At 37.7% G+C, this 24,520-nt stretch overlaps 1 protein-coding gene across 1 annotated transcript in view; it reads left to right on the top strand.

The window, feature by feature from the left end:
- Positions 1–24,520, top strand: part of DOCK10 (dedicator of cytokinesis 10) — a 185,920-nt gene that overhangs the window by 130,724 nt on the left and 30,676 nt on the right. The window contains exons 29-41 of the mRNA XM_062197273.1: positions 5,939–6,022; positions 8,859–8,955; positions 10,573–10,617; positions 14,306–14,481; positions 14,607–14,723; positions 15,776–15,887; positions 16,869–16,990; positions 17,082–17,196; positions 17,280–17,346; positions 17,558–17,605; positions 18,830–18,931; positions 21,452–21,576; positions 22,473–22,585. Coding sequence (XP_062053257.1) covers positions 5,939–6,022; positions 8,859–8,955; positions 10,573–10,617; positions 14,306–14,481; positions 14,607–14,723; positions 15,776–15,887; positions 16,869–16,990; positions 17,082–17,196; positions 17,280–17,346; positions 17,558–17,605; positions 18,830–18,931; positions 21,452–21,576; positions 22,473–22,585 — 1,323 coding nt within the window. The remainder of the gene's footprint in view (positions 1–5,938; positions 6,023–8,858; positions 8,956–10,572; positions 10,618–14,305; positions 14,482–14,606; positions 14,724–15,775; positions 15,888–16,868; positions 16,991–17,081; positions 17,197–17,279; positions 17,347–17,557; positions 17,606–18,829; positions 18,932–21,451; positions 21,577–22,472; positions 22,586–24,520) is intronic.

Here is a 24,520-nt window from a genome sequence, read left to right as displayed (position 1 = left end):
GCTGATTTCAACTAGCTTTTGAAAACTACTTGGAAATCGTTGAATACAAAAGACAGAACTAGCCTTTTAGCAAATATTTTGAAAGAAACATCTGTGGTATTTCTCTCTAAACATCAAAAAGGGATGGATAAATGAGTCTCCAAAAAGGGAAAAGTCTTCCTACCTATTTGGCTTGACAATTCTGTTCTCTTGGAATAAACAGATGTTTATAACAACACTTAGCGACATGAAAGTTGCTTCTGGTAGTGCATAAGCTAATGCCTCACAAAGGGGCAAAAGCAACATGTCCAAGGAGAAAAAGAAAGTCGTGAGACCAGAAGTTCTGGAAGACATAAAGAAAGAACAGGGCCATTCATGTGGTTTGTTTTGCAATTTGGAGTTTCACTATTCACCGCTGAACCAATTAGAATAAAATTCTCATTACTCACACAACTGGTGAAAAACATTATATTACAATAATATATGTTGGCATATTTAGAATACTTGATTTTTTGTTTATTAAACAAAATGAGAAAATGCTTAGTAGAATTTAAGTTGTCAGCCGGCGCCGCGGCTCAATAGGCTAATCCTCCACCTTGCGGCACCGGCACACCGGGTTCTAGTCCCGGTCGGGGTGCTGGATTCTATCCCGGCTGCCCCTCTTCCAGGCCAGCTCTCTGCTGTGGCCCAGGAGTGCAGTGGAGGATGGCCCAAGTCCTTGGGCCCTGCACCCGCATGGGAGACCAGGAGAAGCACCTGGCTCCTGGCTTCGGATCAGCGTGGTGCGCCGGCCTCAGCACGCCTGCCGCTGCAGCCATTGGAGGGTGAACCAACGGCAAAGGAAGACCTTTCTCTCTGTCTCTCTCTCACTCTATCCACTCTGCCTGTCAATAAAAAAATAAAAAAAATGAATAAATAAATAAATAAATAGAAAGAATCTAAGTTGTCTTCTAAAGCAGGAATCTACAATCTTTTTATGTAGAAGAACAAATTCTAAATATCTTCAGTTTTGCAAAAATTCTGACTACTCAACTTTACTATCATAATGCAAAAATAACCATAGGCAATTCATCACAGAAATTGGTAAATAATTGAATGTGGCTATTTTCCAATAAAGTTTTATTTACAAAAACAAGTGATGGGCCAGACTTAACCAATGGATCATAGTTTATCCACGTCAGCTGTATTTTATTTTCTATTAGTAAAAGAGAATTATACTAAAAGAAAAATGAAGCGGCTGCTCCAGGCCTATTCATGGACAGGAAAGCTTCCACACGTGGGATGAAAAAGATGCTGGTATGGACCAGACGCAGGTGACCCATGACAAGACAAATACAGTTGATGACACTGGATCTGGAGGAAGGGGTTGTTTTCTTTTGTTTGTTTTCTCCGTGGGACTCCAGATCTGAATTCCTTTTTTGAAAAAGTTATTATTTATTCTTTATGTATGTAAATGAGACAAAATTCATTTATTTCAGATATACAATTTATTTATTTATTTATTTTATTTGAAAGGCATAGTTACAGAGAGGCAGAGAGAGAGAGAGAGATCTTCCATCCACTGGTTCACTCCCCAGACGGCCGCAATGGCCAAAACTGCAGCAATCCGAAGCCAGGAACCAGGAGCTTCTTCCAGGTTTCCCACACCAGTGCAGTGACACAAGGATTTGAGCCATCTTCTACTGCTTTCCCAGGCCACAGCAGAGAGCTAGATGGGAAGTGGAGCAGCCAGGACTCGAACGAGTGCCCGTATAGCATGCTGGCACTGCAGGCGGTGACTTTACCTGCTATGCCACAGCACTGGCCCCAGACATACAGTTTTAAGAACATAATAATACTTCCCACCCTGCCCTCTAGCCCTCCCTCATTCCCATCCCCCCTCCTCCTTTCTTTCTTATTTTTCTTTTAAGTTTTACAATGACATACTTTCAGTCTACTTTATAATCACAAGCTTATCCCTCCATTCAATAAAGAATTAAACAGTACTAAATAGAAAAATCACTGTTCCTCAAGAGTACAGACAAGAGTATAAACAATAAAATCCCAAAATGTCAGTTCATATGCATTACTTTTTTTTGTACTCTCTGTATTAGTTACCACAAATCAGGAAAAACATATGAGATTTGTGTTTTGGGGACTGGATTATTACACTAAGCATAATGGTTTCCAGTTGCATCCATTGTGTTGCAAAAGACAAGATTTCTTTCTTTTTTGCATGGTTTAGTATTCCATCGTGTATATAAACCATAGTTTATCTAGTCATCAGTTTACGGACATCTGGGTTGATTCCATATCTTAGCTATTTTGAGTTGAGCTGCTATAAACATGGGAGCTCAAATAACACTTTCATATGCTGATTTCATTTCCTTTGGGTAAATTCCCAGGAGGGAATGGCTGGCTCATATGGGAGATCTATTTTCAGATTTCTGAGGAAGCTCCGTATTGTCTTCCATAGCCGCTGTACTAGTTTGCAATCCCATCCACAGTGTATTAAGGTACCTTTTTCCCACATGGAGGAAAGGGTTTTTAGGAAGAGAGCTCACTCTTCTGATGTTGCACCCTAGGATTCATCTTCCTCCTTCCCTGCCCCTGGGAAAGAGGAAGACGAGCTTACCACATAGAAGGTCTTTCTTAAAATTCAAGAACCCGGACGTTGGATTTTCTAGCTTCACAGGAAAACCTCTTGCCTATCATCCCCATTGCTAGGTACTGGAAACAGGCCTGCTTGAAAGATTCACAATTCATCTTTGGAATGGCCATCATAAACCTTGTGGGTATCAATAGCCATCTCTAGTCTGGACTAGTCCATAGACAGGAATCACCAGTCCTTCCTCCATGAACTCAAAGCACCCTTTCACCAAAGACCTCCAGGGTTCCTTTTCTCTTGCTCTAGAAGATTCTAGAGCCTGCAAATGTACAGGGGGACTTCCTCTCAGCCAGGTGAGGCCAAGGCTTTGTCCCAGCAGACAGCAGCGGTCCTCTAGAGAGTTGCCTGCTAGGGATATTCACAGGGTGGCCACATTGGACTTCCACCTGCAGAAAGAGGGCTTGGTGGGATTGGACAGTTTCACTCTTATTCAGTATGGCACTGTAAGTTTTAGTGAGAGCAATTACGGAGGATAAGGAAATAAAAGGCATCAAAATTGGGAAAGAAGTAGTCTAATCATCCATGTTTGCAGATGACATGGTGTTGTACATGGAAAAAGCTAAACACTCCACCAAAAAGCTGTTAGAATTGACAAACCAACTCATTAAAGTTTAGGTTACAAAATAAAAATATAAAAAATAGCTTTTTTGTTTGCTAATGATGAGCTCACAGAAAGAGAAATCAAGAAAGAAATCCCATTCAGAATAGCTGCACACAAAAATATCAAATATTTAGGAATAAATTTAAGAAAAGAAGTGAAAGATCTCTACAATGAAAATTATCAAACACTGATGAAAGATATCTTCAAAGATACAAAAAAATGGAAAGATATTCCTTGCTTATGCACTGCAAGAATCGATATCATTAAAATATCCATACTACCTAAAGCTATTTATAGATTCAATGCAATCTCTATAAAAATAGCAATGGCATTCTTTACAGACTTAGAAAAAACAGTCCTAAAATGCACATGGGATCACAACAGCTCCCCAACAGCAAAAGCAATCCTGAACAATAAAAACCAAGCTATAGGCACCACAATGCCTGATTTCAAAGCATACTGCAACCCTATAGCAATTAAAACAGCATGGTACTGACATAAAAATCGATACATAGATCAATGAAACATAATAGAGGACACGGAAATTAATCCACATACATACAGCCAATTGATTTTTGACAAAAGTGTTCACACCATAAGTGAAGGAAAGATAATCTCTTCAACAACTGGTGCTATCACAACTGGATGCATATATGTAGAAGAATGAAGTTAGTGAACATGCTCGTCTTGTTACATATCTGAGGGGAAATGCTTCCAGTTTTGGCTGTTGGTTTGTGATATATAGCCTTTATAATTGTGAGGAATGTTCCTTCTATACCTAATTTCTGGATGGTTTTATCATGAAGGAGTGTTGAATCTTATCAAATGCTTTCTCTGCATCTATAGAGATGAATATATGTTTTTATTCCTCATTATATTGTAGTGATTTATGATGTTATTGATTTGTGAATGTTAAACCACCCTTGAATTTTTGGGATAAATCCCACTTATGATGTATGATCTTTTTTATGTGGTTTTGGATTCAATTTGCTAGTATTTTGTTGAGAATCTTTGCAGCTATGTTCATCAAGTATATAAGTCTGTTGTTTTCTTTTTGTGTCATGTCTTTGTTTGGTTTTGGTATCAAATGTTTATGCTGACTTCATAAAAAGAGTTTGGCAGGCTGGCGTCGTGGCTCAACAGGCTAATCCTCCGCCTTGCGGCACCGGCACACCGGGTTCTAGTCCCGGTCGGGGCGCCGGATTCTATCCCGGTTGCCCCTCTTCCAGGCCAGCTCTCTGCTATGGCCCGGGAAGGCAGTGGAGGATGGCCCAAGTGCGTGGGCCCTGCATCCCATGGGAGACCAGGAGAAGCACCTGGCTCCTGGCTTCGGATCAGCGTGATGCACCGGCCGCAGCGGTCATTGGGGGCTGAACCAACGGCAAAGGAAGACCTTTCTCTCTGTCTCTCTCACTATCCACTCTGCCTGTCAAAAAAAAACAAAAAAAATAAAAAGAGTTTGGCAGACTTCCATCCTGTTCAATATTTTGGAATAGTTTAAAGAGTATGGGAGTTACTTTCTTTTTGAATGTTTTGTTGATTTCAGTAGTAAATCTATTAGGTATCAGACTTTTCCTTGATGGAAGACTTTTGATTACTGCTTCAATCTCATTGCTTGTTATGAGTTTGTTTAGATTATCTTTGTTTTCTTGATTTGATCTTGATAGGTTATATATCCAGGAATTTATACATTTCTTTGATTTTTTCATAGTAGTTTCTTATGATCCTTTGTTTTTCATTGGTGTCAGTTGAAGTGTCTCCTTTTTCATTTTTATTTTATTTGAGTTCTTTCTCTTTTTTGCCTGTTAGTCTGGTTACAGGTTTATCTGTTTTGTTTATAGTCTCAAAAAGTAACTATTTTATTGACCTTTTATATTTTTGCATTTTCACTTACATTTATATCTGATCTGATCCCTATTATTTCTCACCTCCTGCTGATTTGGGGTTTGGTTTGTTGTTGTTTTTCTAATTCTTTAAGATGCATCACCAGATCTTTAATTTGAGATATTTCTCTTTTTAATGTAAGCACTTAATACTATAAACTTCCCTCTTAATATTGCTTTAGCTGTATCTCACAGATTTTGATATGTTGTGTTATCATTTTAATTTACTTCAAAGAAGTTTTTGATTTCTTCTTTTAATTTCTTCCATGACACATTGATCATTCAATAGCAAGTTGTTTAATTTCCAAGTATTTGTGAATGTTCTATTGTTCTTGTTGTTGATCTCTAGTTTTATGTACAAAAGCTTTCTCTCCATCTCTGCTCCCCCCTCCTCCAATTCCTACCTACTGTTGTACAGCAAAACATACCCACCTGAGCGACTGTGGAATCTCATTCCTAAAAAATATTAATAAAATTTTAAATAAAATTAAATTAAATTTAATTAATTAAATAAATTAAAATAAAAAATAGACAACTGAAAGCTAAAAATTTCTATATAAAAAGGAAAAGACTTTGGCCTTTCGTTGCAAAACTCTAATGATGTTTTTATAACATTGATAAGTATAGGTATGTAATTTTCAGATTTGGAAGTTATATTTAGTATTTTAATTAGTTCCCAGATCGGAATATATTTTAGAGATTTTTAAAACTCTTATACAACATATTTACTTTAATGTTATTTTAATTCCATATATTTAATCATCTTTTCTAAAATCTTTAATGATCCCTCAAGTAAAATTGTTTGGATTTTGAATTTTAATTTTTTAGCGCTGCTTCACATTTATGGACCGAGGATTTGTGTTTAAGATGGTCAACAATTACATCAGCATGTTCTCCTCTGGTGATCTCAAGGTAAGGGACATATACAAAACTAACTCTTTTTAAAAGATTTAATTATTTATTTATTTGAAAGGCAAAGTTACAGAGAGGCAGAGGCAGAGAGAGAGAGAAAGAGAGAGAGAGGTCTTCCATCTGCTGGTTCACTCCCCAGATGGCCATAACAGCTAGATCTGGACCGATCCAAAGCCAGGAACCTGGAGTGCAGGGCCCAAGGACTTGGGCCATCTTCTACTGCTTTCCCTGCCATAGCAGAGAGCTGGATGGGAAGTGGAGTATCTGGGACTCGAACCGGCACCTATATGGGATGCTGGCACTGCAGGCAGCGGCTTTGCCCGCTATGCCATATCTCTGGGCCCAGAACTGTTTTTAAATGCTGGTGTTATAAATAAATATATTGGTATATATATATATATATATATATATATATATATATATATATATATCCCTAAAGCGTTAACCATTCCTTTTTCTGTGTTAGAAGATAATGTCTGTACCCATGAGATGCAGGCTCTTAAATGATTCACCCTCTGAGTAAGACTCCCAAGTCCTTTCTTAGTGGGAGACAAAGGCATGTGGAATGAACTTGTGTACTTTTCACTTCTATTTCCTGTGGGTGGTGAAAGGACTGGCTCTTTCCAGATACAGCTCCTGTGGTCCAGTTTATCCTGGACTCTTTCTGTTCTATCACTTAAAGCCCCACTTCCCCAAAAACCTTTATGTCCTGGTTAAAATGGGACAGTTGATCTCCGCACCCGAAGAGAGGTATGGACGGGGGAGATGGGGAAGGGACTCTAGATCTGTGGTCCTCAAAGTGTGTTTTCTAGGTCAGCAAGGTAGCATCAATGAGACCTAGAAGTCTCTTTCTTAAAAAAGATTTTATTATTTATTTGAGAGGTATAGTTACTGACAAAGAGAGGGATAAACAGCAAGAAAGGTCTTCCATCTGCTAGTTCAGACTCCAGATGTCCACAACAGCTGGAGGTGAGCCAATCTGAAGTGAGGAGCTAGGAGCTTCTTCAGGTCTCACGCAGGTGCAGAGGCCCAAGGACTTAACATGAACTGGTGCCCATGTGGGCTGCTGGTGCCACAGGTAGAGGCTTAGCCTACTGTGCCACAGCGCCAGCCCCTAGAAATCTGTTTTAACAGGACTCTTGGGTGGTTCTTGTGCACTCTCAAGTTTGAGACCCATCAAGATCTAACATGTCACCTGCTACAGTGACATATTTTATGATCTGGAAATGGACCAGATCATAAAATCTGCATCAATTAAGGTTGTTGGGTTGCAAGCAAATGAAACTTACTCCAAGTTGAGCAAAGTGGGACTTATTAAAAGGATATTGAGATTAAATACTGTTTGTGAATCAGGTGGAGAACTAGGCTTAGAAACCAGCAGGGACCAAGGCACTTCCAAAAGAAAAGAAGGAACTTCCAAAAGAAAAGTGAGGAACTGGTTGAGCAGGGTACTACTGGTGCTGCCACTGCACAAATGCATCAGCCGGAGGTAGCTTCTCCCTCTTAATACATTGCTTCAGGTTTACGTTACATAGAGAAAGCATCTGGTCAACCTGCTGTGGGTCACATGCCTGCCTCTTACAGATGGCATGAATTAGTAGTTCACTGTTAGCCTTTATTCCCTGGGAGGGAGAAAAGACCCCCAGAGGGAAATTATTTAGGAAATTATATAGGTGGAGAGCAATAGATGTAGAGAGGCCAAAAATAGATAACGATCTTCTGATAGCCTTTCATGCCATGCTTAAGAAGTTTAAATATTATTTTCTTGTCAGTAGAGATGTACTTTTGATCAGGGGAGTTGCATAGGGGAGTTGCATGATTAAATGCAATTTGGTTTTGAAAATCCAATTCATCTCTAAATAGTTTTAAATGATATTCTTTGTTTCTGTTGCTATTATGCATGAAATTTGCAAAATAGTCATGTGGATGTAATGGCAATAGTATTAAATTACATATTTTTCCAAAGACAAGCAGAATGCTTGCAACGAAGATAATTAACATATAACTTAATTATACTTCACTCATTTTGATGTACAAAGGATTATCTTTTGTAGTACCCTTGTTTGAAGTATTAGTATGGACTACAATCATCACAAAATCCAATTCTAAAATATGTGAGTAAATGGGATATATTTTATCTTGTGAGCAGATATTAGTGAATATGATGATGCTGATCTCACTTGGACTTAGCATGCCTGAGAGTGGATATAGGGCAGTTACGAGCATGCTCGCTGTTCCTTCTAATGTAGCTATCTCTGATCTGTGTGTTACACTCTTCTTTTCATGTTTGGAATCCAAAGACAGCAGTGACTTCATGCAAATATTTTGAAAATGCAGATTTGTTAGCAAGGGCAAGGAAGAAGGTGGCATTGGACAATGTACTCTGAGAGCAGGTGTCATATAGAGTCCACTTGATTGCCTTCCCTAGCTCTGGGATGTGGGAGCTGAATGCAGTGGTCTGTTGTACAGTTTGAGTACAGGTTTTGAAGGAGTTCTGTACTTGTGGTACAGCAAGATGTTTTTTCTAATAAATATGTCATGACATAAACTGAAAGAAGCTTAAAAACATGACTCAGTAGGACCTTATCTCACAGAAGCTCAATGTATGTTACAAATGGGAACTGAGGATGCCTTAACCAATCCCCAAAGAAGGGAAGCCTACACCACATATATCACAGGTCATAAAATACTTGCAACTTCACAGTTGCTTTGTGGTCTCACAAAAACAGCTAACTTGTTTTTTAAGAAGATAAGATTCAAAGGCATGTATTTTTTGTTGTTCTTACTAACTTTCTTGGTGTGTAAATAATAGTCATTCAGTTTGCCTCTTTTGCAGACCTTATGCCAGTATAAATTTGATTTTCTTCAGGAAGTATGTCAACATGAGCACTTTATTCCTTTGTGTCTCCCCATAAGATCAGCAAACATTCCAGGTAATAATTCCCAGGATTTTCCTCAGTTCCTACCAGTGAACACTTGTATTTGTTTTGCTTTTTGTTTGTTATTGTTTTCATGTTTCCTCAGTCATGGTTTTGTATGAAATTGTCACATGAGTATTACATCCAAGTAATCAGGTTAAAAGGCAAAGAAGCTATTGGCTTGTGGTGATCATACTTCTCTGTATTTCTCAATTTTTATCTGTTTCCTTTTTATTAAAGGGAAAGCTAACAAAATTGCAAGTCTGGTGACTGTAAATCAAAGAATTTTAACAGAGACATATCCTCTTTCATATTACTGTCTCAAAAAGATAGCTTTCCTTTGATTTTGATTTTCATAAAATCACAGGGGGGAAAAAGTATAGTTTGTGAACGTAAATTCCCTTGAAATTATCAATTAATATGTGTAATTATGTTAAGTGCAATCCTTCAAAATGAGTTATACGAAGAAGACTGGCACATTGGAAAGGAGGAGGGAAGGAAGACGGAGGGAGGGAAGAAAGGAATGCAGATAATAAATATTTGACACTTCAGGACAAGAGAAAGGAAGAGGATAGGTGTGTAGAAAAGAATGGGGCTTCACATTTTGTTTACTAAACATTCTATAGCATAAGTTGTATACAGGAAATACTTTCATTTAGTACTTCTGTAAATATATATATATATACACATATATTTACCTCTACACACATATATTTACAGAATTATATATGGATACTTATATATACAGAAGTGTATGTAATATACAGTATATATATATATATTTATATGTACAGAAGTATATATACAACATACTATATAGAATATATATGTATATCAGAAAGAACAGGGTAGAGGGTGAGCAGTACCTGGCTCAATGTTACAATCTAATTAAAAATCAAGTTACGAAGAAACACTAAGATGATTCAGGAACCTGAAATACTTTACTTCTGAACAGTGAGTAAAACAATTCACAAAGCACAATTTTGCTATTCAGAGCTGCAATGATCACAAGCTTTCTTATACCTATTATAGCTTGAAGTAATATTTTGGAGGGTAAAAGAGGAAAAATTATGAAGTCTGTATAAGTTTTCCATTTAAATCTTAATTCATATTACATCGTTCTATTTTATTCCTAGTTTATGAAGCATAATTCATAGAAAAAAGTAAAAATTATATATTGGACATCAAAATTTTGAACCATTTGCTTTGGATTTGTTTTGTTTTAAAAAGTACCAAGTTATTATTGGTAGCCTAGCTGGTTAAGATGTTCAAGAGGAGAAACCTTATTTGGCCATTTAGATATCAAGTGTTCACTATTTGTTCATAGCCCAGAAAAAGGCTTAATATTCTCTTTGTAGATCTGGTACTATATACAATGAGCATGTATGTTTCATAGCAAGCAGCGTTCTGATATAGAAACAAGTGGTCAAGTAGGAGGCTCAGAATGACAATAATTTTGTTTTATGACATATTTTATGGAAATGGCTTTAAACTAATATATTCATTTTGAAAACAGCAATATTGGAGACTCACATAGTTAAGTAGTATATTTTAATGTTCCAGTATAAATTACACAAGTTAATAAATATATATATATATATATCAACATTTCATTTGTTTATGTTAACTCAGATCCTGTGACACCTTCAGAATCTACTCAAGAGTTACATGCATCAGGTAAGTAATATTTTATATTACCTTATCTAAGCATCAATAACCACAACAAAGTTCAATAATGTTGATGAGCATAAATACTCCAAGTTTCTAATTACAGGTAATAATGAATAACCATATAGTTAATATCATGTGGTTAAAAATATTTATTGGGTGACTAAATTTGAGATCACAGGAAATTAAGCAATTCCCTAACTTCAATTCTTTCATAATGTATTCTCCAAAGGTCAGAATTTCTTTAAATCTCCCAATGCAGCTGAGATTTCCTTACTGTGTGTGATAAATGTATCATAAATGAAACAAAAAGGTAAATGGAAAAGTGAAATGAACAGGTAAATTTGGGGCTGGTGTTGTGGCATGTGGGTTAACTCACTGCCTGCAGTGCCAGCTGCTGGTTCAAATCCTGGCTGCTCCACTTCCAATCCAGCTTCCTGCTAATGCACCTGTGGAAAACGGCCCAATTGCTTGGACCCTTGTAACTCACTTGGGAGACCTGGATGGAGTTCCTAGTTCCTGGCTTCGGTCTGGCCCAGCTCCATCTGTTGTGGCCATTTGAGGAGTGAACCAGCAGATGAAAGATTCTCTCTCTCTCCGTGTGTGTGTGTGTGTGTGTCTGCCTCTCTCTCTGTTACTATACCATCAATAAATCGTTTGAACAGGTAAATTTATGGGACTGGTGCTATGTCCTAGAATGTAAAGCCTCCACATGCAGTGCCGGCATCCTATATGGGCACGGGTTCAAGTAACGGCTGTTCCACTTCTGATCCAGCTCATGGCTAATGTGCCTGGGAAAGCAGCAGAATATGGCCCAAGAACTTGGGCCCCTGCACCCATGTGGGAGACTCAGAAGAAGCTCCTAGCTCCTGGCTTTGGTCTGGCCCAAGCCCTGGCTATTGCAGCCATTTGGGGAGTGAACCAGCGGATGAAAGATATCTCTCTCCCTCTCTCTCTCTGTTGCTCCTTCTCTCTTTGAATTTCTGCCTTTCAAATAAGTAAATAAAAAGAGGTAAATTTATTTCGGTGCAAAAAATGTTGAAATACATTCATGGTTATTTCCATAATACACATTTTTCATAAGCTTTCTGAAACCCCTCATATGTAATATAACATGCTAGCTATACTTATTTTCCCCCAATTTTATTGTGATATAATTAACAATACACCTATATTGAGGTATAATATGTAATTTAATGCATTTAAGCTATACAAAACAATGTTTTCCTGTATGTATACTTTTAAAAAAAAGATTTATTTATTTATTTGAAAGAGTTACACAGAGAGAAGGAGAGGCAGAGAGAGGTCCTCCATCCTCTGGTTCACGCCCCAATTGGTGGCAACAGCCAGAGCTGTGCCAATCCAAAGCCAGGAGCCAGGAGCCTATTCCAGGTCTCCCAAGGCAGGTGCAGGGGCCCAAGGACTTGGGCCATCTTCCACTGCTTTCCCAGGCCACAGCAGAGAGCTGTATTGGAAGTGGAACAGCCAGGACTCGAACTGGCGCCCATAGGGGATGCAGGCAGTGGTTTTACCCGCTACGCCACAGCACTGGCCCCTTTTTTAAAAATATGTATACCTTTTGAAGTGATTACCACAGCCAAACTAACATATCATCACCTCATACAACTACTATTTTTTGTGTCTGTGAAATGAGAAAATTCGAGATCTACTCACTTAGCTAATTTCAAGTGTGTGATACATCACTATTAATAATTATGGCAATGTATATTTCATTTACATAATTTATTCATTGATAATGGGAAATTTGTTTCCTTTCACCAAAATTTCCCCATTTTTCCCATCTCCCAGATTCTAGATATCAGCTTTTTATTTTCTGCATCTATGAATTCAACTTCTTTAGATTCCAGATTCTAGCCAAGATCATACAGGATTTGTCTTTCTGTATGTGGCTAATTTCACTTAGCATAATGACATAAAGGGCTCTTCCTTGTTGTCATAAATGGCAGAATTCCTTTCTTTTTTGTAACTCCACTCTATGTATAAAACACATCTATCAGTCATAGTACTTGGATAATTTCTATCTTGGTTATTGTGAGTAATGCTGTAGTGGGCATGGGAGTGAGAGACCTCTTCAAGATGCTGATTTCAACTCCCCTGGATATGTACTCAGAAGATGGCTTGCTGGATCCTATGGTAGTTCCATTTGTACTTGTTTGAGGAAGTTGCATACTGTTTTCAGTAATGACTGCACCAGTTTCCAAACTTACCGAAAGTACGCAGGAGTTGCCTTTTCCCCACACCTTTGCCAGGACATGTTATCTTTTGAATTTATGATAGTAGTCATCTAATGAGAATGAAGTGATATCTCCTTATAGTTTTTAATCTGCATTTCTCTGATTGTTAGTGATATTAGGCACTTTTTCATGTACCTGTTGATCATTTGTATATCTTCTTTGAAAAAATGTGCGTTGATTCTTTGCCCATTTTTTATTATGTTTTGTTTTCTTTTGTTATTGAGTTGTGCAGTTCTTAATATATTTTGGATATCAACCCCTATTGGATATGTTTTCAAGACTTTTTCTCATTTCCTAGGTTGCCTTTTATTTTGTTCATTGTTTCTTTTGCTGTTCAGAAGCTTTTTGTTTGATGCATTCATACTTGTTTATTTGTATGTTCTTTGCCTGTGCTTTGAGGATAATATTCATAAAATCACTGCCAATGCCAACATCAATGAATTTTCCCCCTTTATTTCTTGTATGTGCTAGTACTTCTATTACAGTTAACTTTATGAAGCACCTTATACTGCTCGATTAAATCCATTATTAGTGGAAACTTTAACATTGTTTCTTCTAAATGCAGGCTCAAAACTTTGCAGTCCCATATGCCTTTTCTTACTCTTTGGTCTCTCACATCCCTTAACCAACTTGTCCTGGTGATTTTCCTTGTACAATGTAGTTCCTACTCCAGCATCCCAGACACCAGCTCTCTACTGGTCTCTTCCGTATCTTCCAACTCATTATACCTTAACCCTACAGTCTGACTCATTGACATTCTGATACCAAAAAAAGAAAAAAATCTAAGCAGGACACTGATCTCAAACCCCTTAATGTTTTAACATTTCCCACAGAATCAGCTGCAAATAGTGAAGTGATCTGAACACCAGCTAAGGGATTTACACATAAGTTTCTCTGTTATCTAGCCCCAACCCATTTCTCCAGACTCAATTCTCACCACTTCTCTTTTATCTGCAGTGGTTACTGACCCCTGCATACTTATACTTTCAGAATTTCATGCCATAGTAAACCCCACTCCTTCTTCCTCATTTTCTCCCTCTACTGTTAAAGTCTGTTCCCATGAACATCTACATCTTCAAACCTTAAGCCTCCTCACAAAGGCCATCACCACACTCATATTCCTTCCTGTCGCAATTTCTTAAAGTGGTTTTTTTTTTTTTTTCAAAATCCTGTAATACAGTAACCATGTCATCTTTATGGAAAGTAACAGTTGACTTTTTGTGCTATTTTGTATCTATGATTGTGTTCCTATACACAGATTATTCCCTATCTTGATGAAAGCTTCCAGAGAATACAATTTGTTTACTGTCTGTAACAAGATTGCATTGCTGAGACCCTCCTAGTGGTGGAAGAAATGATAGTAATTGTTTTATACCTCTGCTCTGACTATAAAGTAATTATTTGATTTTCAATAACATGGTTTCTTTTCTTTCATCACAAAGATATGCCTGAATATTCAGTCACAAATGAGTTTTGCCGAAAACACTTCTTAATTGGAATTCTGCTCAGAGAAGTTGGTTTTGCCCTGCAGGAAGACCAAGATATCAGGCACTTAGCTTTAGCCGTCCTGAAAAACCTAATGGCTAAACATTCATTTGATGATCGATACAGAGAACCAGTAAGTGATCTTTCTGCCTCCTTCCCTAAACACCATTTAATGCCTCATTGCTTTAAATGCATATCAAACCTACCAGCCTATTGATTCCTATGTGAATCATTTCTTCTGGCTACCTTTTCACCTAGGGAAAGCAGGCCCAGATAGCAAGTTTGTACATGCCCCTGTACGGCATGCTTCTGGACAATATGCCAAGAATTTACCTGAAGGACCTATATCCCTTTACTGTCAATACATCTAATCAGGTAAGTGTGCATTCGATCTGAACTGTCAATAAAGAATTGTTTTTGCCTTGAGTGACTGTTTCCCCCATCTATGAGAAAAGTGGGGATTAAACACCACTTTTGGCTGGGTATTTACAGCAGCGTCACCTGCTCCAGATAAGCTCCATAGCCTTCCCCCTCTGCCATCTCTTCAGTGATTTGTTTTCATTTTTCTCTGTTTTGTGCATTACTTCTAATGCTTTTCAATTTTTACATGATCCCCTGTTGTGTTCACGGCCCCATCCTCAGTGTATACCATCCCGCCGCCCCCATCAGTTTCCACATTGCCTTTATGCTAACCTGATGTCAGAATACCAAAGTGCCTTATTCACAATTACAACCCAGGAGTGACCTAGTTATGCTTCTCCTTCACTTTGCCATGGCAACTGTCCAACAACACACTTGAGATGGGTTGCCTGTAGTCAAGTACCAGGTGAGTTAACACAGTGCTGAATCCAGCAACAATGGAATCTATGGCCAATTAGACATCAGGAGCTGTGGTTTCAAAATTGCTTCTTTTTTAACCTAATTCAAATCCTAACAGTATCAATTACTATCGATGTGACCTTAGGTAAGTTAAGCCTCCATTTCCTTATTTATAAGATGGCATAGAATACCTTCATTACAAGATCCTTATGTGTAATAAAAAACACTTATCATAGAGTCTTGCAAATAATCAGACTTCAAAATCTAGTTGTTAGTAACAGTAATGTCATAAGATAACCATGATAATAATAATATAGCATCTCTAATGTAACCGTTGAATCCCTCAATGACTTTTTCAGCCATTTAATTCACATCTAAAAGACTTTTCTCCTACATCATGAAATATTCATATAAGAAATCAAATTGTGACAAAGATAATGGTCTTCACTACCTTTCTTTTCTCTACTTTGGCAGATAATCCTTGCTGGGATATAGAAAATCAAATTACATATTATCTAATTGAAGATGTAATGAAGAAGGCATATGTGGGTTTTCACAATGCTGAAATATGCTGATTGTCATTAATCTCTTGTATACTTTGAATGCAGGGATCTAGAGATGACCTAAGCACTAATGGAGGATTTCAAACCCAGACAACAATGAAACACGCAAACTCTGTGGATACATCATTTTCTAAAGATGTTTTAAATTCCATAGCAGGTACTTGAGACCTTCTGAGAACACTTGTGTTTTATGTTCATCCATGGTTACATTGTATCTCGTGCTTTTCACTCAATCCATAATTCATTAAGCATAATCCATATGACAAGGTACACTACAGTTTTGCAACCAACGAGTCTTTTTACATATTTCTTTGAATGCCATTCAGTGACTTCCTTTTCCATTACTGTTCATTTTTGTTTGATTTAAGGAGCATCATACTCAGATATTATGAGATTGCTTCATTCTGGGAAGTCATACATTTTCATTGTATTGAGACTTCTAAAATATAGTAGCTTTCAACCTCAATGGTTATATTTAGAATTATTTTGGAGATTTTAATTTTCATTTTAATTTTCCTTTTGGGCTTTTCAAAAGTCTCTTTATTAAGTTTTACTAATGCACTTGAAAGAGTTACAGAGAGGCAGAGGCAGAGAGAGAGGGGGGGGGGGGGAGGGAGGAAGTCTTCTATCTACTGGTTCATTCCCCAAATGGCTGCAAAGACAGGAGCTGAGCACATCCAAAGTCAGAAGCCAGGAGAGCTTGGGCTGTCTTCCACCGCTTTCCCGGGCCATAGCAAAGAGCTGGATCAGAAGTGGAGCAGTGGGGACTTGAACCTGTGCCCATATGTGATGTTGGCACTGTAGGCGGCAGCCTTTCCTGCTGTGCCACAGCATCAGCCCCAATATTAATTCACTTTTAAAACAAGAACTATCTTTCTTTAAAAAGTATTTTAAGAAATCAAATCAAAAAGCTTTACTTTGTTTATTTCTATTCATATGATCAAAATTTCCTAAATCCTTAATGGTCATTGTAATAGTACATAAAATGTTTCCAATCCCAGATTCTCTGATGTTAATTTCTTAGAACGCTACTACCACTGCAATAATCAACATCATCTGGATTATCATTTTAGCTCTGTGTGTGTTTGTGTGCCCATACATCTCATTACCGTACGTGTGCTGTGGCTTGTGTTTGCAGCATTTTCATCAATAGCTATTTCTACAGTAAACCATGCTGATTCCAGAGCATCCTTGGCAAGTCTTGACTCCAACCCAAGTACCAATGAGAAGAGCAGTGAGAAGACTGATAACTGTGAAAAGGTGCGGCATCCCTCCCAAACTTATTGATCATCAGTTGCAAGTCAGAAATCTCTTGCTGCTACCCAATTCTCATTGACCCTTTAACTCCTAGATCCCAAGACCTTTGTCTTTGATTGGCTCAACTCTTCGATTTGACAAGTTAGATCAAGCAGAAACAAGGAGTCTTCTTATGTGCTTTCTTCACATTATGAAAACAATTTCAGACGGTAAAGAGAAATTTTTAAATTAAAATTTTTAAACTGAAGTATCTTTGAATTTCAGTCTCATGTTCTCTGGTGTTTCCTTACAGAGACTCTCATTGCCTATTGGCAAAGAGCTCCCAGTCCTGAGGTGTCCGACTTCTTCAGCATCTTGGAGTAAGTTTTAGAGTTGAATAGATAACACTTTTTCCTGGAACTTTCAAAATACTTCACTGTACCACTCTTTATTCCATGTGGTAAATCATCCATCCATAAAATATGTAAAATATTTAAAGAAATTATGTTTTTATTTCAATATATTTACATGAATAGTTTGTATAAATAAAAGAGTATGAATAATTAGCTGTGACTTTTCTTCCTTTTCTAGTGTTTGTCTTCAAAATTTCAGATACCTAGGAAAACGCAATATAATAAGGTAATGACTTTGAATTCCAGTAGGTTAATCTGGTCTTTTAAAAAGTATGGTACTCTATACATAAAATATTTGTGTGTCTATTAAAATGATTTTTAAGTGCTTTGACTTATATTAGTGAACCCAAATAGACTTCCAAATATATATTAGAAATCTTAAAATGCAAATAAGAATTGTTAAGTTGAGTTCACATTGTACATAAGTTTGAAGCTTGCCTATACTGATAGCATATCTAGCAATAAAGTTGTGGGGGAAAGCACAAAACACACATTTTAAAACAAATTGCATTGCAGGTATCTCATGAACTAACTTATGAAATAGATATAGATATAGATATAGATATAAACTTGAAAGCAACTTAAGAAAATATTTTCAGGGGTCCGCGTTGTGGCATAGCAGGTGACTCACCCGCCTGCAATGCCAGCATCCCATATGGGCACTGGTTCATTTCATTTCCAATCCAGTTCCCTGATAGTGGGCTGGGAAAAGTGACTGAGGATGGCCGAAGTGTTGGGTTCCTGTCACCTATAGGGGAGACCCAGATGGAGCTCCTGGCTCCTGGCTCCTGGCTCCTGGCCTCAGCCTGGCCCAGCCCTGGCCATTGCAGCTATCTGGGGGTAGATCAGCGAATGGAAGAGCGCTCTCTCTCTCTCTCTTTTTCTCTCTCTCTGTAACCCTCTCTTCCAAATAAATAAATAAATCTTTAAAAAGAAAATATTTACAGTAAACTAAAAAAATAATCTGGAATAATTGTGGCATAGTCATTTGCTCATGAGAAAATGCAGCATCTTTGCTAAACCCTGATTTCCCATGTCCAAAAGAAAAGGGGGTTTTGTTTTTCACTAATTCATAGAGAATGGAACATTTTATTGTTCAATATTTGCTTTATAATTTGTCATCCTTTTTTGTTCTATTTGAGAGTCAGAGAGAAACAGAGAGAGAGCTCCCATTCATTGGTTCATACCACCAGTGTCCACAATGCCAGCACTGCCAGGAGCTAAAGCCAGAATCTGGGAATTCAATCCATCTCTCTCAAGTGGGTAGCAAGAACCCAGTTACTTGAGCCATCACTGCTGTCTCCCAGGATCTGCAATAGCAGGAAGCTAGGGTGAGGAGCTAGAGCCAAGAATAGAACCCAGGCACTCTGATGTGTTGTGCAGGCATCTTATTTTTATTAAATATCAATTATAAATGTTGTGCTCTGATTAAAACCTGTTTTCCTTACAGAAAAATTGCTGCTGCATTTAAATTTGTGCAGTCCACCCAGAACAATGGAACTCTCAAAGGATCCAATCCTGCCTGCCAGACATCAGCTCTCTTCCCACAGTGGTAATGTTATATTCGCATAGTACTTTTCATGTGTGTGTTTGTGTATATGTGTGTGCGCATGCATACATGGGAGGTGAACACACACACACACACACACACCACAAATGCACCTTTCAAGTAACTCTATCTGAAGAAACTACTTCAGTACTCTAGCATCCACCCCCACAAGCATGTGAAGACTAGAGAGGTAAGGATTATGTCTGTCTTGTTTGCGCTTAGAGCACATTGCCTTGCATAGAATGAGCATCGATGAGTAGTGCAATTTGACTGAACCTGCATTGTAGACATAATTCCAATAAATGCCTCTCTCATGATTGCTGATCTCCTGGTGACAAAGCAGAATGTGAGCTCAAGTATATCCACTCTTTGGCGTTAGTTTAATATCTTACCAATACTCTTAAATTGTCTTTCAAGGAATCAAGGGCAATGAGGAGGAGTGGTTGGCCTCATAAGCTCATTTTAGATTCCCTAACTGTTGGACTGATTTGATGAACATTAAGACCTTTCCTCATTTTTCATGAGCCTACCTGGTGGAAAATATTTGCCTTGAAGTCCTCCATCACAGCTCCTCTGGGCCTAATAGATTAGAATTGTTTGCCAAAATTCCTCCCAGTTTGATTGATTCTTCCTAGAGGTGTCATAATGACATGTAATATTAATATTTTAGGGAAAGTTCTAGAAAGAAATATGAAAGTGGCATGCAACCAATAAATCATAGATTAAATTTTGTCTCTGTCCACAGGGACCCCTTGAAATTGCCCCTTAGTGAAAAAGTAAATGTAAAAATACAAGGGGTATGTTTTGCAAGTGGCATTGGCATAGAGAATGGTGAAGAATTGTTTACCACGTTTATTAATAACAACAACAGCACACCTGAGGTCACTGGAGCTGTGCAGGTGTTTGGCAGCTTCCATTTCATGCTCCTGCCGAGAAAGCTGGCCAGGCCCTCAATATTCCTGCCCCCACCTCCTGGAAACCAATTTTTACTCCACAGCCTCTGGACTAAAGCAGGCTCAGCATCTGGAAAAACTCAGTCCCAAAGGTCCAAGCCCCACAGCTCAGAACTCATCATCACTTGTAGTCCCAGGAATGGACTCCCCTGACTACTGAAAGTCAAAGTCAGATCTCCTGAGCCTGACTCTGATGTAGCTAGAACCAAATAAGCCTGGCAAAGAAAAAATCATTGCCTGTTACACAGGATGGACTCTTCAGGGTATCTGCTGTTGCCTGCTTTCCTCATACAAGTGTTTTATGAGTAGTTTATATGACAGCAAATACCCCAAGATTGTGAACGTGTTCTCTTGGCCAAACAATACAGTGAGAAATAGTAAGAATCCCCACTTCCACAACACTACCTCATTTTCTCAGTTGGAAGAGCCTCATTGAAGAATAGTTATTGCAGGCTGTTGCATTGGCCTTGTATAGTAGCAGCAGCCAGCACAGAGGATCCTCCACCAACCTCCTCCCACGAAAGAGTCACATGCCAGCCCCTGGGGATAGGACACAAACAGAATAATAATCACAGCAATTTCCAAATGGAAAGACAGAAAAGCAGGGGTTGTTTTAGACCTGATTTTATGGGTTATCTCTTTAAAAATCATTTGAGGTATCTGAATTATATAATATTCTACTTTTTAATATCTGATACTGTATCTTTCTGATCAGGCAATCAACTGTCATTGAATCATTTGATTTCATTAGGTAACACTGAATATTCTTGAATGGATTTAGTTGGAGTACCCATTGTTCTATGTAATATCTTTCTATATATTATTATTCTGAATCCTATTTTGGCTTAAATCAAAAACCTTTTTCCTGTCAAGGGCCATTGGATATTTATAACATTATTCATGGGCCATATAAAATTACCAACTTAAAAATTAGTCAGCTGTAGATTTATTGAATTTTTAGTCCTGCCTAGAGTTGCCTTGGCAAGGCACACCAAATAATTTTTTAGGCCTTACACAGCCTGGGGCAACACGTTTCTCACCCCTAGTTTAAATAAAATACTTCCAAAAGTAGTTTTGAAAACCCCTCTCAGAGCAAGCATTTGGTGTAGCAGTTAAGATGCCACTTGGGATGCCTGTGTCCCATATTAGAGTCCCAGCTCCTTCACTTCCAGCCCAGCTTCCAGCTAATTATACACATAGGAGACAGTAGGTAATGGCTCAAGTACTGGCACCCCCTTGGGAGACCCAGACTGATTTCCAGGCTCCTGGCTTTCACATAGCCCAATCCTGGCTCTTGTGAGAATTTGGTAAGTGAAACAGCAAATGCGAGATTCTCTCTCTCTCTCTCACTCTCTCTCTCTCTCTCTCTGTGTGTGTGTGTGTATCTCTGCTTTTCAAATAAACAAATACTAAAATCTCTTTCATCATGTTTCTTTTATGTAATATCTTTTAATAAGAAATCTCTGTTAAAATTATTTTAAAACATTTAACTCAATCTAGAATATTTAAACATAGCTTTGGATATATCATCTGCAAATAACCTTAACAACTTTTCTTATTTAATTTTCAGGATGCACAACACTTCTAGCCATGAAGGACATAAGCAGCACAGATCACAAACTTTACCTATAATTAGAGGCAAAAATGCACTTTCTAACCCCAAACTCTTACAGATGTTAGACAATACCATGACCAGTAAGTATGCCAAAGTAACAGGAATAAGATGGTTATCTATTTTTCTCTAGGTATGTAAGGGACATGAAGTGCGTTAGAGTCTTTAAGAACTATGAGAAATGTTGTGCTATCCAAACCACAGCTTCATTTTAAGGTTTACCATAGCCTTAGGAAGGCTTTGTAGAGGAAAGAATCAGCAGGGATTGGCTATAAAATTATTTAAAATGGAGAAGCAAGGGGAAGGGCCAAACTCTCAACAGGATATAATGTGCTTAGTATAGCAGCACTGGAAAAAAGCAATTTTTGGTACTGGGAGGATTAAAGGGGTTTCTCTCAACCAGGTAACTATTGTTTATACTGTAGGAAGAGGATAAACTTGCCCATATCCCGGAAGCAGTGGGCATAAGATCTTTAATCCAGAGACACACCCATTCCAATTTGTGCATTATGGGAAAATGGAACCTGGAATCATGCTGCATATGAATGCTAACAATTATGGACACGTGGCCCAATTACTTGTTTGAAGATACATGCTCTCAACTATAAATACACTTTGTCCTCCAAAGTGGCTGCAGATGGTCCACTGAGGTTGTACATTTGGTGTGTTAGCCCACAAGCAAGAGAATCTGAAACAGTATGATTTATGAAAGAAACATGACCTTGTACATGGCTGAATAAATGGAAAAGAACTAGAGAATTATAAACCTTACAGCTAACATATGCAAAGGGCACACATACTAGACTCTGGTATTCATATTTTAACCAATAAGGAATGGGACAAACAAAGCATTTTGATTTAATAAATTATTCATCAAAATCCTAGTAAACAGTTGATACACTGTAATAAAAGAAAGTCCTTCATAGGTCACAAAGAACTGTCTTAAACATTTATGCATATTTTACTCTGTTTTTTACAGGTAACGCCAATGAAATAGACATTGTGCACCATGTAGACACTGAAGCCAATATAGCTACAGAGGTTTGCCTCACTATTCTAGACCTGTTATCGCTCTTCACTCAGATGCACCAGGTGAATATGATCATAGCACTTTGAGCAAAATTCTTAAATAGGAGGTTAAAAACTCCTGTATCATCAAGAATGTTATAAACAATTTCTATGTCAATCAGCTTTACAGATATTAAAGTTGAGATTTATATATTTTTTAAACTTTTATTTAATGAATATAAATTTCCAAAGTACAGCTTATGGATTACAATGGCTTCCCCCCCCCCAAACTTCCCTACCACCCACAACCCTTCCCTTTCCCACTCCCTCTCCCCTTCCATTCACATCAAGATTCATTTTCAATTCTCTTTATATACAGAAGATCAGTTTAGTATATATTAAGTAAAGATTTCAACAGTTTGCCCCCACATAGCAACACAAAGTGAAAAATACTGTCAGAGTACTAGTTATAGCATTAAATCACAATGTACAGCACATTAAGGACAGAGATCCTACATGATATTTTTTAAAAATTGATTAATTTTCTATGCAATTTCCAATTTAAAACCAAGTTTTTTTTTCATTTTCAATTATCTTTATATGCAGAAGATCGATTCAGTATAAACTGATTTCATCAGTTTGCACTCACACAGAAACACAAAGTGTAAAAATACTGTTTCAGTACTAGTTATAGCATTACTTCACATTGGACAACACATTAAGGACAGATCCCACATGAGACAAAAGTACACAGTGACTCCTGTTGTTGACTTAACAATTTGACACTCTTGTTTATGGTGTCAGTAATCTCCCTAGGCTCTAGTCATGAGTTGCCAAGGCTATGGAAGCCTTTAGGGTTCGCCGACTTCGATCTTATTCCAACAGTGTCATAGTCAAATTGGAAGTTCTCTCCTCCCTTCAGAGAAAGGTACCTCCTTCTTTGATGGCCCTGTTCTTTCCACTAGGATCTCACTCACAGAAATCTTTCATTTAGGTCTTTTTTTTTTTCCAGAGTGTCTTGGCTTTCCATGTCTAAAATACTCTCATGGGCTTTTTATCCAGATCCGAATGCCTTAAGGGCTGATTCTGAGGCCAGAGTGCTATTTAGGACATCTGCCATTCTATGAGTCTGCTGTGTATCCCACTTCCCATGTTGGATCGTTCTCTGCCTTTTTGATTCTATCAGTTAGTATTAGCAGACATTAGTCTTGTTTGTGTGATCCCTTTGATTCTTAGACCTATCAGATACTGGAGAGGATGTGGAGAAAAAGGGACACTAACCCACTGTTGGTGGGAATGCAAACTGGTTAAGCCACTATGGAAGTCAGTCTGCAGATTCCTCAGAAACTTACCATACAACCCAGCCATACCACTTCTTGGAATCTACCCAAAGGAAATTAAATTGGCAAACAAAAAAGCTGTCTGCACGTTAATGTTTATTGCAGCTCAATTCACAATAGCTAAGACCTGGAGATTTATATATTATCAGAATCTTACTAACATTTGCTACATATGCACCCATACATATTTCACTATTGTTAAATAATATTGTTTCTTCTCAGTTTCTCTTTTTTCACTATCAGACAAGCTGGTGAAATGAGAGTATAACTCTGTACTTTTTCACTAGAAAATGGAGAGACAACTAAATGCAAAAAAAGTGCTACTGTTGAGCATCTTTTCACGTGCTTTTTTGCCATTTGTTTGTCCTTGGTGGAGTGATGTCACTATGTACCAGTTAGAATATGTACAGTTGAAAAGACAGACAATAAGATTGTGGAGACTCTAGAATTATCATTCATTACTGGTAGGGATGCAAAGTAATAAAAACACTTTGGAAAACAGTATGGCTGTTTCTGAAAAATTTATTATCCATCTTTCATGTGACCAGCTAAACCAATACTAGATATTTATCCAGAAGAAATAAAAGCTTTGTACACAGATAAATATAGCTTTATTTTTAAAGCAAAGAAAACTGGAAGCAACCTCAATGTATATCAACAGGTGATTTTTTTTAAAAAT

Source organism: Lepus europaeus, chromosome 1, assembly GCF_033115175.1.
Source record: "Lepus europaeus isolate LE1 chromosome 1, mLepTim1.pri, whole genome shotgun sequence".
Taxonomy (NCBI): domain Eukaryota; kingdom Metazoa; phylum Chordata; class Mammalia; order Lagomorpha; family Leporidae; genus Lepus; species Lepus europaeus.
The sequence above is the reverse complement of the archived record's forward strand: the minus strand, read 5'-3'. Positions and strand labels throughout refer to the sequence as shown.